This window comes from Lineus longissimus, chromosome 18 (assembly GCF_910592395.1).
Source record: "Lineus longissimus chromosome 18, tnLinLong1.2, whole genome shotgun sequence".
Lineage (NCBI taxonomy): Eukaryota > Metazoa > Nemertea > Pilidiophora > Heteronemertea > Lineidae > Lineus > Lineus longissimus.
The window spans coordinates 21,054-40,821 of NC_088325.1; the positions used below are offsets into that span (position 1 = coordinate 21,054).

The 19,768-nt window shown below is 42.2% G+C and overlaps 1 protein-coding gene across 1 annotated transcript; it reads right to left on the reverse strand.

Moving 5' to 3' along the window:
• Positions 1-821: 821 nt before the first annotated feature.
• Positions 822-12,218, reverse strand: LOC135502378 (brain-specific homeobox protein homolog). The gene is made up of 3 exons (XM_064795167.1): positions 11,341-12,218; positions 5,725-5,918; positions 822-2,832 (listed from the first exon to the last, which is right to left on the reverse strand). The coding sequence occupies exons 1-3, from the start codon at positions 11,582-11,584 to the stop codon at positions 2,542-2,544; spliced, it is 729 nt and encodes a 242-aa protein (XP_064651237.1). The 5' UTR covers positions 11,585-12,218; the 3' UTR covers positions 822-2,541.
• Positions 12,219-19,768: the final 7,550 nt, after the last annotated feature.

Genomic DNA, 19,768 nt, shown 5'->3' on the forward strand with positions numbered 1-19,768 from the left:
CTTAAACAATGCTCTGGTTCGCCTTCAAGGATATCGGAGGTAATAAGAAAACACGGATAGGTGCAATCCTACCGAGACGAAGCCAATCGAGTATAAGAAAGATAAAACTTGGAACAAATCAGTAATTTACATGTAACCGGTGTGATCATTGGTGATTACAATGTTTTCATAAAAAGTCAGTATTTCTGCTCGGACCAGCTGTTATTATGTTTGTAGCAGTAATCCACTGCTGATGGTAAGATGGTTGATGAGCTCGGGGGGATGAGAGGGTTACTCAGATGTGTTTGAGGAGTGTTAGGCGATGCTTGGCGGGATGAGGTTGTGGTTACAGTCGTGATTGGGAGGAGAAATAGATCCATTGAATGTTATATAACACCACACGTGGCGAAGATAATGCTGGTCTTGAGCCGGTTAGGATTGAGATAAACTCATTAATTTCTTTACTCATGATGATAATGCGATCGCCGCGATATCCGAGGAAGGCTGAAGCCGTGCATTTGGATCTTCCCAAATGCACGAATCGAAAGCGGGAGAAATGTCCGAGTCCTATCCTATTTTCACTAAGGTGATGGATCGAGGTTTGTTTCTAAGATCTTCTAAATCTTCTAGCTCTTCTTTTAGTACACTCCCAAGCGCAGAGTGCAGGGCAATCCTTCCCTCTAACCAAGGATATTTTTGAAAATTGCTTCAGCGGCAAAACTCGAACCGCCAACTAGACTCATACTAATACATGTATCTTTCGTAAAATAAAAAAAAGAATTCAGAAATACATCATATTCACATAAATTCGATTTATTTTATATTAATTTACACTATTCAAATATAAATTAGCATTTAGCTACATTTTAAAGAAATGTCAATAATAGTACCATATTTATATGCACCATCCATAACACGACCATCCAGATAGTGATGACGCAACACGCAGAAATAGATGACAAAAGTAGGTCGATGAAAATGTGAACTTGGAAAGTTACGGTATTTTGTTTCATGATCATACAATGATCACGTGGTCAGTATGTTGTGTTGAGCCACCCAAAGCCTATTGCCCCCTGGACCAAAGAGTTGAATACGACCCTGCTATGACGTGCTGAATACTTCCACTCTATTTCTTCTAGTATCATCCTAGAATGTTTATATGCTGCCGTGATTATACCATATTTCCCTCAATTAAACCAAGCCACCCACCCCTCCCACCAACTGAATGGAATCGCCCTTCACACAGACGGAATGTCGATACTGCAGGAATAAGAAGTTTGGAATTTATAAGCAACCACCAGCAGACGACAGCTTCACCACAGGATAATCACATGTGGAGAGACAATTCCTGGAAGTTTATGGTGACAATATTTCTCCTCTCAAATCCATGACCTTGACAAGTCGTGTGTGTGGAGGCGGATTAAGGATAACTTGACATGTGACACTCTCTCTCAACCTCCGTCTGCTTTAGAAGACTCAATTCATTGTTGGCTATGTTGTAACTTTCAAAATATGGATTAGAATATAAACTTAAGGTTTAACATAGCATGGGTACGAGAATGAATACTTGAAACTGAAGGAAACTGGACTTGATGTACGCGCGGTCAACACCCGGGCGCCATATCCGCGGTCAACACCCGGGCGCCATATCCGCGGTCAACACCCGGGCGCCATATCCGCGGTAAACACCCGGGCGCCATATCCGCGGTCAACACCCGGGCGCCATATCGAATACAACATGTCAATTCACTGATTGACGGATTATTTGATTTTACGTCAAGTTTGATAGCCTTGTAAAACAAGACTGCCGACTCCTTCCGTGGATAGAGAGTCTGTCAAAACATGCACCTCGGCCTCGCTTCGCTGATTTATAAAGTCAGGGATATCCTGAGTTACAATTTCTCGCATCCATCATTGTCTTTTTCTATGAATGATTTCGACCAAGTACATCTATGTATAGTGTCAAGCTATTTGCCGGGAGATGTGGTTTCTCATAAATATTGCACGGAGCCCAACTGACATGTAATTTTGTGTTTATGATACAAAAATACGATGACCAATAATTGTGAGAACAAATTTGAGGTGCAGGTAACAATAATTCTGAGTTCAATTCGATTTTAGTGTTTACAAATGATTTTAAAATCGCATGGAAAAAACCGCCACCGACCATCTGTTGCGTTTATCATGAGACTGCTACGTTCACTAGATGCCGACCCTGGGTGCTAACTTACTGTTAACGCGAACATTAGCAACAATGCTTCCGACGCCTCCAAACCTCATGTTCTTGCTCGGACTCGCCAAGACCTTTTTCCGGCTAGGACACCATACGTAAGTTATTGACAATCAGGAACCAGAGGAAGTAACAAGATGACGTCGAGTCACCTCATTTCATGCCTTATTGTCAACGGTCATTATATTGCACGCATGTGGAGCTAAAAGAGAGCTGGCCCTGACGTCATCACATAACATCACCTGATCAGAACAATAAAATGCCATATAATTTAAGTACAAAAAAGTCACATCACAATATCATATCAATTCTTTTCCCGAAAGTATTATTTTTCATGGGTTTTCTGTCAGTGAGATATTACTGTCTCTATGATGAACCGTGTGCAAAACACTTTCCCGGCCATCCTCGTCTATATCTGAATCATTGTCTGCTAAAAGCTCGTGCCTAGGACTCCCAATACTGATCTCACTATCATTGTCATCTTCGCGGTCCGTATCTGCGCATGAGCGTGAGCATGAGCCGAGACGATCGTCTTCCTCGTCATCTTTTGCTGAATCTTCGCCCGGTGCTTTTCTTTGTAACTTTTTGTGTTTCATGCGTCTGTTCTGGAACCATGTCTTCACCTGCAGAAAGATTAGAATATGTCAACTATGACGTCATCATCAGCCTTGCCTTTAGTTGGATTCTGCCACAGCGGAACCTAAAGCATTGTAGCCCTATGAACCAGACTGAGCATGCCCAGTTGCTAGTAAGTCAGTTTGCTCGCTGTACCCAGGTGGTGAAAATCTACTGAGCATGTGCAGTAATGCCGATGTTATGATGACTAGGTAAACACACATGGCCAGTAGCAAAAGTGAATAAAACTCCTTACGGACATCGTCCAAGATAGAAATGTAAACAAGGAAGTTAATACAGTTTCAGTACAACATTTCAGAACAATTTCAGCTAGATTTTAAAGTTCCAAACTTTAAAAACATTGTCTAATTAGTGAAAGAATAATCTATGCTCGGCTACTTTTGCTCAGAATTTCTACAATAAAATGTCTATGCTTTTTTGTTACAACAGTAGTCGTGCACTGTACGATATGATTTTCAGCTTTTCACGTACTAAGGGCATTTTGCATACGCATAAACGATACAGTATACTTGAAACTTTCCAGGATGTTCCTAATTGTAACCCATAAAACATTTTTCCTGTGTAATCTTTCAAATCTTGCAAAAATCCCAAATCTCAACTGATTTTGACAATCTAAACACCAAGATGAAGCTTGTTCTGATCCACGCTGTTTCCCCCTACATGTGAAGCATAGAGCCGAAGGGAGATTCGGACATGTGGATGATGTTAATTTGCGCAGATTCAGGTGAAACCAGGTGACTTGGTCAAAAGTAGGTGTCATGGCTGCGCCCTGGTGGAAAGTTCATACACTACAGGTTCGCTGTGTCTGCGGAGCATGATTGCGAGGTCTCATGAGAGAGCTACATCGAACTGTAAGAATATTGGCCTTGTATGAGGTCAACTCTCGCCAGCGACTTCACCGCCCATCAGGGCGAGGTTGAAAATAAAACGGACCCGTACATAAAGTACTGCCATCTATCAAAGATGTAACGGCCCCTGACTTATTTCACAGCTCAAATGATCAATGGATGTAATGGCTATTAGAATGTCCATTCAAATGGTCTCAACTTGTTCGAATGAGTCTAAGAGCAGAACGAGTGCTAAATCACAATGTGGCGAACCGATTTTCTTTGATCGCCAGCAGACTATAAGGAGTAATTTAGCCAATTCTATCAACCAGGGTATTCGATTAACTCGTTAAGTCTTGAATAAGTCCAAGAGTAGCTTTGGTCATGGACTGGCCAAGATCAATGACCAAAGGCCACGGTAATTTAGAAGTTCATGGAAATGCATTGGCCGTACAACAACGGAAGCGAAATAGTGTCTAAGGTATCAACATGTTCAAAGCACAGATGGTTGAAGGCTATACACCAATGTAATGAAAGACTCTCGCTGAAGACATGCACCCACAGCGGCCTGTTGATCGGTCCTCCTCATTCGTGTGAGTGTATGGAGAGGAGCCATCCAAAGTCGTGCTGAGGGCGCTTGCTTGAACAACCACGAGGAAACTGTGAAATTTCTTTTATTAAAAATGTTCTTGATTGACTTGATAACACCATTTCACTGCTGTGCATCGAGGAAATACCATCAAATCATTTCTAAGACCGGTGTAGAAGTAGAAAATGTACCCCTGGAAAAAGTGTCCGGCACAATATATTTTGGAGATGTTTCTTCAAGCTCGTGACAGTTGTGGCAAATGAAACTTGTGCAATGGCGAGAGACCACGTGACTCTTATTAACTCGTCGTTAGAGGGCATTGCTCCCTTGGCAATTATCAGGCCTGTGACATAGACTTGATTACCGACCTCTTAGAAAGGACTTCAAGAACAAAACACAAGTACATGTATATTAAATGGTAATGCGTTGAATAGCATTGGCAGGATTCGTTGTGTGCCGTCTGATGATAACTGTTAGACGATAGCCTGGCCATCAAGAATGTTATAGGGCGCTAACATGAACCTAGGTTGTGAATGTCTGTGGCCTAACCCAGTTTGTGAACGCGGCATTAGCTCTGTTGTCCCGCTGTGACAAGAAGCGGACCTGACGTCTCAACAAAACATGCCATGATTATATGTAAGACGTGAATGGCTGAAGGAAATTACATATGTAATCACTCAAATTTTGATGAGAAAACGAGTTAATATGTATGATCCTGCCTAAAGAGCCTTGACATAATGTTTTCATGAAAGGAATAAAGCCTTTGTAGTGTTGTTTGCTGAGAACGGCAAAGGTTTGTTTAAAATAGCCTGTTGTTCTCCCGTCCATTGGAGAACAACACTCACAGCCAATCCAATTTCTCATGAGACAATCGCATGGCTTTGAAGAACAACAGTGAGAAGGCTTCTCATTGGCTGAGGGCTTAACGAAAGAGAAGCAACAGAAGATTCAGCAAATCAGATATCGACGACGACACCACCATTTGAATATGTATGAGTTTGAAACGAACCAGCTATCAATTAGGAGAAGCCCCTTTTTTGCTGTGGGCATTTATATCTCGACTTGTTTTGGAAAAAAACCTGGAATTGCGATCAATGACAAGAATAGTTACTGGTTTCTATGGTATCGACATGGACTCTGTGGAAATCCGTCAGAATACTATATGGCCGGACACTTTTTCACGGGGGACATTATAAACTTATACATGCACCAGTAGCCTAGCGTAAGATAATTCAGTGAGCCATCACACGGAAACACCATCACAAGTTAAGAGATCTACCTGGGTTTCCAATCAGTTCCTGAGACTATCAGAGAGACACCGTCAAAGGATTTCGTTCAAATGATGTATTCGACAAAGAATCGTCGCAGTATATCATACTTCTGACGGGTCAATGGCGGTTTGACATTGAATATAATCTTGGGCCATGTGACCAGTTGTATTCTGGTCGGAGATCATGACGTACCTGTGTCTCTGTGAGATTCAACTGCGTAGCAAGCTCGACCCGCTCCGGCGTGGAGAGATATCTCTGGGCCTCGAAACGCTTCTCTAACCCGTTCAACTGCTGGTCGCTAAAGACTGTACGGGCTTTGCGCCGCCTGCAGTGTTTGCCGGGCGAGTCATGTTGGAAGAGAGAGGGGAAACCAATGCCGCCTAGTCCTGCAGAGAGAGAAGGATATGTTAGTCGTGTGGAAGAGAAAGGGGAAGCCAATACCTAGTCCTGCAGAGAGATATGGAGATATGTTAGTCGTGTGGAAGAGAAAGGGGAAGCCAATACCTAGTCCTGCAGAGAGATATGGAGATATGTTAGTCGTGTGGAAGAGAAAGGAGAAGTCAATACCTAGTCCTGCAGAGAGATATGGAGATATGTTAGTCGTGTGGAAGAGAAAGGAGAAGTCAATACCTAGTCCTGCAGAGAGATATGGAGATATGTTAGTCGTGTGGAAGAGAAAGGAGAAGTCAATACCTAGTCCTGCAGAGAGAGAGAGAGAGAGAAGGAGTGTGTGTGAAAAGGAGTCGTTGCTTATTTTGAATGTGATTATACCTGCTTCCTCAATAAATAATATTCGCCCAAGGATCTAATGAGAAATATGCAACATAACTTTGATGGTGTTGGTTAGATCGAGGAGTGTTTTTTGGGCCCTTCCACTCATTGTATGGGGTCATTTAGTTCTTTTCGCCAAACCAAATCATAAACAAAATAAGAAATAGCAAATTTCTCGTGATCAGAAAAATCCAGTCATGTTCAAAGAACGTAAACAAGTACGATCGTATACCGACCACTAACGTATTTACCCGGCTAATCTCGGAAAACAACGTTACAGAGTCACGTGACAAAACAACAATGGCGGAGGATTAATAAAACAGCCACTTTACTCATTTGTCGCACAAAATATCGTTAGGCGCGAGAAAATGTGTTTGTAGATCATCATTTCAATTGAAAGAATGGCTTTCATTTGAAAGCAGTTAGGATTAGTCCTCAAACACACAAGTCAGTGCTCGACCGTGGCTTTATTGTTGTAGGATTAATCTAGGAAAAATATTAAGAAAGCAATGAGAGAATAGCTTCGTCATTTTCCGAGCTCTCACGCCGCCTGGGGCCGGTCTACAGTTGACATTCTCTGCCCATCTGACGCGGTGACTGACGTGTTTTACATTCAATACTTTGATACCCATATCCCATCCAACTTTGTTCAACAGTTCTTGAGAAATCAACCCAGCAAGTATTGACACATTGGAAGAGCTATCGTCGCGCCATCAGGCGATTTCATTTTCACGTTTACGATGAAAACTGACCGCAGAGCCTGTGGGACGCGGGAAGCCGTATCAATCTAACCTTTTAAGATACATGTTTTCTACTGATTTCTCTTGGTCACCTCAACGCCGCCTAATGTTTATTTCTGGAAATATTTGCCGAATCTGGTCAAGATCGACCAGTCGGTCAGTACATTGCCAAGTCCATTATAAGGTGTTCAGTCATAAGGAGCTATGCTATCACCAACCATCACCGCGCGAGGCATCAGAAGCATTGGAATAAGAACAGGAAACAAGTCGCCAACTTGACGGCAGGCTTGGTAAAAAATCACCTCTCTGAAGACATGTCTGTTAGGGAAGGACCAGGTCCTTTCTCTAATCCCGTCAGTCAATAAATCCCAAGCCATGATGCGTTAAACGCGGCTACTTCAGCCTTAATTCAATTTGTCACAATCCTGACAGAACTCTCCTCTTGCTGGCACTCGACTATAGCTGACATAACACGGGTAAATGATAACGCTTTATTCCGCGTTCTCCCCATTGTCCATAATTTAATTACCACTCCCCTGGGTTTAGTAAACCTTCCTGGCACTATATTAATTACCTTAATTAGTTGTCTTTATGATTAGAGGTGATTTGTGCCTTTTAGCGCGTCTCCTGACCCCGAGTATCGATCGCGGTGAGAGGCTCGTCCATTTCTGAATGAATCCTCACAGAATACCGCCCAGGCGGCGAGGGCGGAGCTGCAACTAAGAGGCTGGGCGGGGGTGTGCATAGATAATGATAAAGAGATCGATTTCAGGGTGAATATGACAGCCTGCTAGTGCTACATAGCGCGATCTAGTGAATTATTAATCTCTCATCTGGCAAAGTGTGATTCTACACAGAAGCGCTGTCTCTCTCCCGCTCGCTCAAGGTCGGACATAATTATTTCCAGTTCTAGAATACGAATACATCTTGCCACTGATCTATTGAATAAATTATGACTCAATCGAGAAGCACTTTGTACAAAGGAGATTATCGCATCCGGCGAATATTTCCGAACCAAGTCGCTTCGTGAGAAATTGCCCGTGCCCGTGTGCGTGGAGTAAGGACTTCTTGCGTTGAGTGGGATTGTTTGGCGTAAAAAGGTTTCGAAATGTATTTAGTCTAGATAGTTAACGTACAAAAACGTCTAAACAAGAATTCAAGACATGAGATCGCCACGAAAGTCGTGTTATCAAAACATTCATTGTTGCAACATTTCAATGTCGTGGACAACGTTTTACCTCCCCTCATGATATCAATGTGTGTCAGGTTTTTACACCACCATTGAAACAGGAATTGTTGCGAGAAAGTCCTACATGTAATTCTTAACCATTTGAATAGTTATTTTGACTACTTGTGTTAGCGAGAGCAACTTTAATAAAGAAATGTATGGCTTCACTGGGATACCCCTCAAAAAACCTGCCCTACTTCTAATGCAGGGATCATTCAAGTTGAAGTAACATGCTCATTCACAGCCGACCAGCTAGACGTGTATGCAGAGGTGCAATAACAAATAGAGAGAGAGAGAGCAGCCATGTCCAGCGGCAGAACTTCACTGACTTTGCCTGCTGATGGGAGTTTTAACACATCATAAACCTCACGTGATCGTGACGAGGTCTGGCCCGACTCGTCAAAGGTGAGATGTGGTAAAGACGTCAGTTGGTCATCAACCTTTTCGCCGGTTTTTCAAGTTATTGAACTCTCAATTACATCATTATATTCCAGTTGAATACTGGCATTCCATTATCGTTCAAGTCATTTCGAAGAATCGTAGTCAGTTCTATCAACTATAGTCTCTCTACACACATCATTATGGTTACAATAGCAATCAACAACAAGGCGAGACAACCACATGTGAATATCGCCGTTCGTACACCAGGCTCTCCGTTTGACACACGGTACACCCTAACTATGAACATCTCGGCGCCGAAACACGTAAACAGTCAATTATTAAGTGCTGATATCTCACTAATATTAATGATATTTAAAAATCAGTGTGGAGGGCAGCATGACTCTCGGCATTAAATATTTGCCATTGCCGAACGAAGGACATCCACGGTCGACACATCCCACTGATCCCCAACTGAACCCACTAACCAGCCAAAAGCACACAACGATGGTCATTAACACACTGCAACTAAACGAAGATTAATCATTCAAGAGGTGGGAATATTTGTTTGCGAGGTGTAATTATGAAATGTGCTAATTGCGCGGTACGAACCTCTTCGTGAGATATACGATGATGAATTGCATAGGACTTCCATGCGATGATCTGATAGAAAATTTGTTCAGTTCAATAAAGTATTTGCGTGGCAGAATATATTCACGAGAATGACACACTCGCTAAATTCAAGAAAATATCCTGCATGCGAAACTCTTCTGTTCTACAGGATATGCGTTTAAAAAACACATTTCTTAGTGCAACTGAGCTTGATTATAAGATCCGTTGCTTAATTTACTCGACACTTGATTATAAGATCCATTGGCTTAATTTACTCGACACATTAAGATCTGCTGAAAGTGGTTTCGATTATACTCCGCAAATACATCTACACTATACAGCGTCTATTTATAACTGGGTCACCATTTTGATTTTATTGAAAAAATAAATACTTGACTCGCGAAAATTTTCTGCCTCGAATATATTTATTGCTCAGCATTCGCGAAAATTTTCTGTTCTACAGTATTAAGTGAAATGGCGACATGAAAAGCCGTGTTATTCCTCTGAAGAAAAGTCCGCCCCAGTGCTCTGGTCAGAATGGACTAACAAACAATATATTTCTTTGTCTCAGACACCTAAACATAAATACACCTTGTTACTAGTAAGACAACACATATTATTGTAAAGGGATAATTGCCGGGAGCAGCTGTATTTAGAGCCCTTGAGATCCCCCCAAACGCTCCCTGGTTCCGTGCGAGACACGCGCAGAGGGCCAATCGAGACGACTGGATTAGTCCAGCCGCAATCAGACAGTCCCGAAGGAAACGTAGTTAGAAAACCCCTTTAAGCCATTATTTACGGAAATTTGTAAAGATTTGGAAACAATTGGTCATTATGCTTTTGAACAATATAATATACTACAGCACTAGTAGTATATGTTAGGTATATTCAGGCATTTCGTTGTGTTCCTGCCGAAAACGGTACGCATTATGGTGCAGTGCTTTATGTACCAAGTGAGAACATAGTAAATGGACGAAACTGATCTTAGAAAAAACACAACACAAGTTCATGAAATTTGTCCAAAAAATTACGGATTTTTGAAAGCATTGATACCGAAGACACAGACTGGACACGAATTGAGATGATAATTAAACTGTTTGTAATTGAAAACTTACAATCTGCATATCTTATTTAAAATTACTACAGAAACCGTGAACCTGAAGAGTTCGTGGTCGAAACCTAAACATGTCGAAGGGGCGAGAATGCGTCGGGGGGCCATGTTGTGGACATTTTTCATTTACAGAGCGTTCTTGAATTCCACCCTATCTACTTAAAATTAAACAAACTATCACAGATCGACTCACCATACGACGTATTAACAAAATCTTACAGTTTCAATGGCTATCAACATCTTCGTTTCCTTGAATAATTTTTCTAATTTAGGCGAACATTTTATTTTTTTATGAAGGGAATGAGCGTGCTGACCACGGGCACTGACGGCCATGTTGGCGACCGAATAATGTCCTCAACTGACCTACTTTGGGGTTAAAAATATCAATATCGGAAAGATGAAAATGTTTCTATGAAGCTATCTAGAGGGTTTTTTAAGTTTAACATCGAATTCCTAGAGTTTTAATCAGTTGATAATTAGAGTTAATCATTTGATTTCAAGTTGGAGTTGAGTTTTGAAGAGGTGAGAGACGGTAGAGGAAAGAGCACTCCATGCAAACTGGTGAAAAATAAATCATTCTGTGTGCGCAGAGAAATGATAGTAACTTGTGATCAACAGCCAGTAATAACCCCTCGCAGCCTCGGCGACACGTGTGGGGGAAAGTGAAGAGCTTCTCGCTCTTATCAAAGGAGTCGACGGCGGAGAAAGCCGCTGGTTTTTGTTGACCAAGAATGTGGAAAGTGTCATGATTTTTCCCAATATCTCTCGCAATATTTCAATGCATTCGTAAAATACTTAATTACTCAAAAAGTGTTTTTGGTGTTTTTAACTCAAATATGAATCTGATCTTGGAGCAAAACTTGTCTAATTTTTGATAGAATAAAACAAACTCACCATTTAGAGAAAATTGAAAAGGAAATTTATAAAAAGTTGAACACTTTTTTCTTAGAAAGGAAAAAGCCTCTTACCCGTAGCTGGCAGCAAAAACCGGTGGTCTCCTGGCTTTGGGAGGTAGTGATGGGCTAAGGCTTGGTGTTGAAGGAACGCTGGGTTCATGTAAGCATAGCTGGCATATTCAGCTAACGGATTTCGTGGCAGCGTAATGGGCTGAAACTCTCGATAGATTTGTTTCGGTTTGTTCAGTAAGATGTCTTCAATGAAGAAAGACGTCGGTCTGTGCGTGTGTTGGTCGGCACGAAATGTCGAAGTCATGCTGGTGATTGAGGTAGAAATGCTCCTATAAACTCTCACAAGTTCGATGAAATTGTCCGGATTTGCCGACGAAATTATGAAGTTCAATTTAGTGCAGTTTTTTTATTAGCGCAAATTATCACTTTTTTGCGACGAACTTGCAAAAAAGCTCTGCGTTTCACTCCTCGCTAAAATGTGAACAGGTCCACAGTATTTTCGCAAAGAATGTCCACATCTGGTAACCGCAACGACGTGTTTCAGGCGAGTCCCGTTTGTCAACAGTTTATTCAAAGTAAGTCCGTATATTTTGCTTGAAACCGTGTAAAATACTGCTGTTTCGTTATCGTGTTCAATCCAGAATCCGAGTAGAGATTTGTAACGCCAAAATGGTTGAGTACTAGAGGCCTGGGGGAGAATCCTTCGTCTTCGAACCTGGGACGCAGAGTGAGCAAACACACGGCGATCACCCGTCTATGGTATACTCCTCTGATGTAAGAACGTGTTACGTGGTGTCTAGCCTTCGATTTCAAGTTGAACCTCTGGGAGTAGATCGCTATCTATCCTCGAAGTGCCATCTTCACGCCTCTCATTTAACACCCGCAAACGCCTGCCAATCATAAACGCGCGGAACAATACACCGCGTCACAAATTATTAGAAACACACGTTGATCAATCCGCCAGGGCCTACTTTCCTCCCCACTGGTTTGAAATGCTTACTTGGTGTTATTAGGGGTATTTTACATTAAGAGCATAATCAGAACGTCATCAAATGTAATTAACGTTAATTAGATTAATCCAAGTCACAATTTCTGCTGATTTCACTTGCCGCCTTGAGACGAAACCTGTCTTGGTAATTTCAGCATTGCCACAGTTGCTTGTAGCTGGTGGCCAGAATGGAGAGATCCCGCCGCGGTCTCAACCCTTAATTGCCTGCTGCTAATTACTAAATGTCGAAACAGGCTGCTGTGTGTCCGCGTGGCTGAGTTGACAAGTCTCAAGTGTGGAGCAGCTGTAGTGATTGGAAGGGAGGGGTGCGAGCCCAGCCTGACAAGGTGATTAATCGACAATTACCAATACAATCAGTCGGATGACAAACGCCAGAGAAAATATTTTTATTCGTTATTAATTCTAACTCTTGGTTGTAATTAAATTACTTAGACAACCTGAAAATATCGGCGAAACGGCGCGAATTTTTGGATCGAATTGAATCCACCATGATTGCATGATTGTTGAAGTAAACCACAATGGGACGATTCCCGCCGTTAATAAACCCGAGTTTGGAAAATATTGGCCAGTCGACTGTCTTCAGTTTTTAAAAAAATCGTTCATTAATAATCACTAGCATCAAAGTGGAGGCCGGGGGGGGGGGGGGGCAGAACATCACTTTGCGTTCAGAATCTGCATGTTCTTTCTACATTGGATAAGTTATTTTCTTATTGGCAAGTTGACATGGTTTCACTCATTTCATAACTGGGACTTTCGAGAACATCTCAAATGTTGAAAAAGGTGTTAACCTTTTTATCACCATAATCTATACGGCATCCATCATAAGCATGACGCGATTTGCGGTCATAAGCATCACGTGATCTCATCACTCCGATCCTGATACGCCATTTAAAGTTCACCTAACGTGTTACTTCCGACGTTACAAAACATGCATGACATTTGAAACAAAACTTTATTATCGGTCACTGATGCGGTCGATTGAGTTTTTACCAGTCTTGTAGTTCGTGACATAAGCTGAAAAACTCGCACTTCTTTTAGGAAAGAGTTACCAAGTATTTGGGGTGGTGGTGGGAAGGAGGGGTGGGGGGGGGGGGGGGGTGGAGGGAATGGTCAGTTTGCCTATTTGAGTTCAGTGGTTGTTTTTGCCAGTCAATCGGCAAATTTCTTCAATTGGTCCCCCTATTATTTACTTCTTTTCTCTGCGGAACATTATAACATCGAACAGCAAGAAAGAAGGTAAACCGGCTGTGGGATAATCACCAAAATACCACTAATTAATCCATCTTGAATGGAAAAATACAAAACAAAAATGTAGGTAATGACGAGACCGACTGATTGCTGCAATCAGACCGTCCCAAGTCCTCATTATAGCTAAACCCTCCCACAGACTGGTCAATCACAACAGTCAAAAGCATTGTGTTACCGTGACGTCATAATTTGTATTATTGGTAGCAATGACCATTGTTAAAAGTTGACCACTCTAACTAAAAAGACTATTGTGTTGTATTCATATTGCTGTTTCTGTTAAGTTTCTTCCTCGCTGGGTGGAAAATATCCAACAATGCAATGGATTACATAATGTATTTGCTTGTGTTTGATTTGCATTAGTGAAGCCCTCTCTGAGCATATTATACATATGTAAAACTTAGGGGTTGATCAAATGAAAGAATTTGTAAACAAACCCCATTCCTGGGAATGACCACTGAGTCGGTCGCCATGTTTATTCATGAGACTCTAATGACGAGGTTTCTTATTCACAGTGTGCTGGCTACCAGAGCGACAGGGATAAAAGTCCCGAGTTGGGGAAGTGCGGAGAATATGACATGTTTGGCCAATATGTCTCTATAGCAATAAAACCACCAACAATCATTTGACTAGGTAATATGTTAAAGTTGAAACCACCCAAAATGAAACAAGCACCATACTAAACGAATCAAATAAACATTCAAAACATAAAATTAAAGATGTAATAAATATTGGAACTTTTAGATGTACTATGATTGCAAGCTTTAGGTTGATATTTGCATGAAATGCGATATCATTCACGGAGGCCCAATTAATTTGGCTCGTTTCAAGTTTTAAACAAGCCAACATAAACCAGTAAATGAAACGTCCCATGGTGCACCATGCAAAACTTAAAATGAACCAAATTGAATATATGCCATAAACATACATACCGAATCCTGCAATGAATATTACATATAAACTTGATCTTTGGTTTCTGGTTTAAAACGCTTCTTTGGCTCGTTTAGTTTGGCTTTTTTCATTTGGCTCATTTCAATATTTACATACTGCCACTTGACCATATGTGCTGTAATGACTTATTCCCGAAGGATGAGACTCACTGTAAAACTGGTGTCAGAAATAAGTGATGATATCTTGCTTATCATAACTTTCTAAACATTATTGACACTTGTATACCACGAGCAGGATCGTACATCCCGCCTAGACATCAAACGCTGAAATCTCGGCTTCACACGCGATAACTGCGGCGACGAGAAATTAGCGGTACTTTTATTGAATTTTCTTGTTAGTCGAATAATCAACTATCACACCACGGCCAAATGATGCCTACTCATACAAATAAACCTTTGGAAATCACACGTGCGCATTATGAATTTAATAACCAATCATAATCACCCGGAGATATTCTATGAGTGCGAGACTGTGATGCGCCGGGTGAATATAAAAGCGGGCAATAATAGGTAAACACGCATTGGGCAGGCGGAACGAAGCAGGTAATGAAGCAGTAATGAAGAGAGGTTTATCTAGTTATAGGAACAAGCAATTTGCGGTATGATTTTGATAATTTATTGAATTATATGCGCAAATTGTAAAGATAGGAAGATCACCCCGAGACGTGGATCCCATGTTTAGAAGCAGCCCACTTAGCCGACACTAATCATGAACAAATCAGAGATGCGTGCTAACTTTCCCGCCAATAACAAAGACGTGCAGTGATTTCCCGCCAAGTAATGAAAAAAGAGCTGATCCTCAATCAAGGTGTTTCAAAATATTTGTTAACAGCAAAGAAGAGCAAAATGCACCTTTCAACTTTTTATTGTACCAACAATTTTGGACTGACAACTTCCATCCCCATATTTTTCTGGACGAATGAGTTGTCTCCCTACTGGTCGAATGACGGAGTAGAATCAGCCATCGAAATCATTCAACAAATGCTCAATCGACACACACGATGAGAGGGCGGCCAGAAACCTCACCTTTAAAAACGTCCCCCAAGAACATTCAAATACATGAATACAAGATCGAAACTTCATACATGTCATATGAAATCTTTGATCCCCGAGGGCCTGTCTCAGATGCTGTGATAGTCGACACACGACAAAATACACTGATCCGACTCGAGTCTTTTAAGTTGGATTTGAGCTGCCATGATTTGACCATATTGATGTCTGATTAAAACAGCATGCCCACTTCCAAACATTACAAATACAAACAGGCAGTAATAGTCCTCTTCTTTAATCCACCAATACGTATTATCAGCAATTACCCATCACTCTCCTTTGATTCGAAACTGCGCCTAGCGAATCCCACGGAAGTGAAAATGACAGCTAAACGGTCGTATCTCGAGGTAATGTACATTTTAGTTAATGCACTGCAACCAGAAGACACTAATTACACCATAGAAACCACCAATTTGGTAATTTTCGACAAATTTTCTGTGATTATGCCCCGATTTTGCTTTGAAGGTGGTTATAATGTAACTCGCAGAGATACGAACAAGATGGAAGCTGTTTGCTCCTGGGCGTATGATTATATCTCATTTGGCCAATTTACCCATGATGGCTCTCATCTCGGAAGTGAGACCGCGCAAAGAGCCACTTTTCGTCGAATCTACGGCCAATTATTTCATTTCCTTAAAGTAATGTTATGTTTTGTCGAGAAATTTCTCTAGACCAACCAGAAGAGCGATGAGACGAATTTCTCATTTGCCACGTTGGCGACAAGATTATTTTCCGCCGCTGATATAGTGCGATTGTGATGATTCGGAACATTGTTCTGATTAGTTATATCCCCCTCTATCACCATCGTGTACTCCGGTTTGGATTGCATCAAGCCGCCCGATCATGACTAGTCAGATTAGTTATATCCCCCTCTATCACCATCGTGTACTCCGGTTTGGATTGCATCAAGCCGCCCGATCATGACTAGTCAGATTAGTTATATCCCCCTCTATCACCATCGTGTACTCCGGTTTGGATTGCATCAAGCCGCCCGATCATGACTAGTCAGATTAGTTATATCCCCCTCTATCACCATCGTGTACTCCGGTTTGGATTGCATCAAGCCGCCCGATCATGACTAGTCAGATTAGTTATATCCCCCTCTATCACCATCGTGTACTCCGGTTTGGATTGCATCAAGCCGCCCGATCATGACTAGTCAGATTAGTTATATCCCCCTCTATCACCATCGTGTACTCCGGTTTGGATTGCATCAAGCCGCCCGATCATGACTAGTCAGATCAGTTATATCCCCCTCTATCACCATCGTGTACTCCGGTTTGGATTGCATCAAGCCGCCCGATCATGACTAGTCAGATTAGTTATATCCCCCTCTATCACCATCGTGTACTCCGGTTTGGATTGCATCAAGCCGCCCGATCATGACTAGTCAGATTAGTTATATCCCCCTCTATCACCATCGTGTACTCCGGTTTGGATTGCATCAAGCCGCCCGATCATGACTAGTCAGATTAGTTATATCCCCCTCTATCACCATCGTGTACTCCGGTTTGGATTGCATCAAGCCGCCCGATCATGACTAGTCAGATTAGTTATATCCCCCTCTATCACCATCGTGTACTCCGGTTTGGATTGCATCAAGCCGCCCGATCATGACTAGTCAGATTAGTTATATCCCCCTCTATCACCATCGTGTACTCCGGTTTGGATTGCATCAAGCCGCCCGATCATGACTAGTCAGATTAGTTATATCCCCCTCTATCACCATCGTGTACTCCGGTTTGGATTGCATCAAGCCGCCCGATCATGACTAGTCAGATTAGTTATATAGCCATTGGAGACTTGTTAAAACATCTCTCAATATGCATGACATCTTCATCCGCTTTAGACCCACGCTTTGTCTTATAAAAATTGTCGTTCAAATCAATGCAAGAACGTTCCAGAAAAGATAACTCCGGCTCTTCGTCATATAATGATATCTAGAAAAGACACACACTCTTTTCGTTTGTGGCATCGATAAAGGCGTTGAAAATCATCAACATTGTCCGTCCGAGAGAATCTTTTTCCACGGTCTAAAACATGATCGTTTCAAAGCGGTATACGAACGATCTCTCGTAATATTTTTTTGAAATTTACCATCATCTTCTCTTGACAATTTATGCAGTTAATTAAGCATCATCTTGGAGTTTTTTTACTCACTTCATTATTTGCTCAATCCAAGGCGACATGATAGAGTGACAGTCGATTTATTTAGCTTGCGAAAATGATGCAAACACGATAATGTTCCGATACTGCGCGAGAGCTTTTGTTACCTTAGCCGCACCACTGCCCTTAGTCATGGCTATAACTGCGCGCCAAAACAAAGCCTTGAGTAGAAACGGTGTGCTTCCGTGCTCTCTTATAGTCGCTAATAAAGAGGAAGGCGATGTTGTGACAAATTCATTCCAATTTTTGTCGCTCATTTACACATCTTGACAGATGCAGCAATTATCTTCAATTGGATGCCCATTGCGCATGCCGGAAGCGGCCCGATGGTGGCAGCCTCGGGGCTTCCGGTAAGCTCGACTGACATGGTTTGATGTAGCATTACATTGGGATCCATGATTTAGGAGTGTTTAGGGACACAACGTGTCAAATGAAAGGTATTTTATCAGAGCAGATAAGATCACAGAATAAGGAATAATGCCATTTTGGCCACGGGGACGCGACGGCCTGCTCCTGGTCACAAGCCACCCTCACTAGCTATTGTGGAGGGAGAATGATGAAATCTTTCCGATGGTATCATGTCGATCGAATTGCTGATGAGACATATTCGACCTTCTCCGCCGCCCCTTGCCTCTTCGGTCGCGCCTGCTCGACCTGGCTGAACTCTTGAGAAACATGAAGTCACCACGCCGTGTCACTCTTTTCCTATATTGTAGGAAAAAACCCAGTATTTTTTGTCGTTATGAGCGGGGGGGGGGGGGGCTCGACCCCAACGAACACCAGGGCCACGTGCTTATGAAGCATTAAATCTTGCTAAAGGATGTGACAGGAATCCTACCTCCGTTCAAAGGAGAGTATCATCTCATTCGGAATGACTCGGAAGTGCAAATATGAGGTAATAGAGTGAGATTGTGGCAATGTTGGTCTCCCCCCACTCTCCCCATCACTTTACCAATCCTTTAATCTGAGATATATGGCCTAAACTTTCTTATTTGACGGGCACTTTGTCACTGAGACATGATTGGAAAGCGCACATCTATGGAGTGTTTCCCGGGTTTTTCCTGCGTGGCTGTGGTACGTCTTGCTTTATTCAGCATAATTGCGGGAAATCGTGTCGGAAAATCACACGAAATTTTCACCATTTTCGGCGTATTTGTAAGAAAATTGTATTAGCCCCTGCCTAAAATGATTACTCTTTGATTAAGGTAAGAACACGCTATCAAGATCTACGGGTATGAAATTGTGGCTAATGGAATAATAACCAACAAGCGAAATAAAACGATGCAATCTGCGTCCAATTTGTACACATCAGAGGCAAATGGCGTGCGTAGTACGAGTGCTTGCCGAGATTAAAGAGGCGCTGGTTTTGTAATTTACAGCCAATTTCGGCTTGTTAGTCGCAGAAAGAGGCGTCACTTAGGGTCCACGACACGACAGCCACGAAAAGGAGGCAGACGTTGTTGTTCTGTTGGTTTTCAGCTGTTTTGCTAACCGTATCAGTATCAAATGAAGAAATATCGGGAAAACAGCCCCCTTTTTACGATGGCTTCCATTTCGATTGCGTTGAATCAGCGGAAAGCAAACATGCCCAAGCGTTGATAACCCATTGAGCTACGCAGTCCGAATATATGGTGTAGTGTGGTGACGTCAGGCCCATTGTGAAGCTCTACGAACACCGGGATCACTCCCACGAGCGATCACCGTTGTGAATAATCGTGAAATCACGTGGCTAGATCACGTGACCTCGTGGGGGCAGATGCGTTCATTTGGCTGGTGACCATGCTACTGTCACATACCAATATACAATAACACGTGCATAAAAGCCGGTGCCACCGCATAACACTTAGTAGCAGAAACCTCTCCAACTGTTCAAATTAAAGCTACCAATTCGTACTGGAGGCCAACAGCACGCCGCCAGCTCTCCGTATTGATCTATCGATTCGTTTTGGCGGCCACTTGACTGCGGCTAGCTCTCCACGCTAATAGATTAATGGGAAACCTTTCAAACACTTTCCTGGAGCTATTAAGTCGTTCCTCACCAGCACTATGAGGCAGTAACGAGATAAAT

Bases quoted from the DNA above. Each gene is read 5' to 3' on its own strand.
- LOC135502378 (XM_064795167.1), bottom strand. From the start codon at position 11,584: ATGACTTCGACATTTCGTGCCGACCAACACACGCACAGACCGACGTCT. The intron at 5,919-11,340 runs GTAAGAGGCTTT...CTCTCTCTGCAG, and splicing joins GTTTTTGCTGCCAGCTACGG to GACTAGGCGGCATTGGTTTC. The intron at 2,833-5,724 runs GTACGTCATGAT...ATCTTTCTGCAG, and splicing joins TGAATCTCACAGAGACACAG to GTGAAGACATGGTTCCAGAA.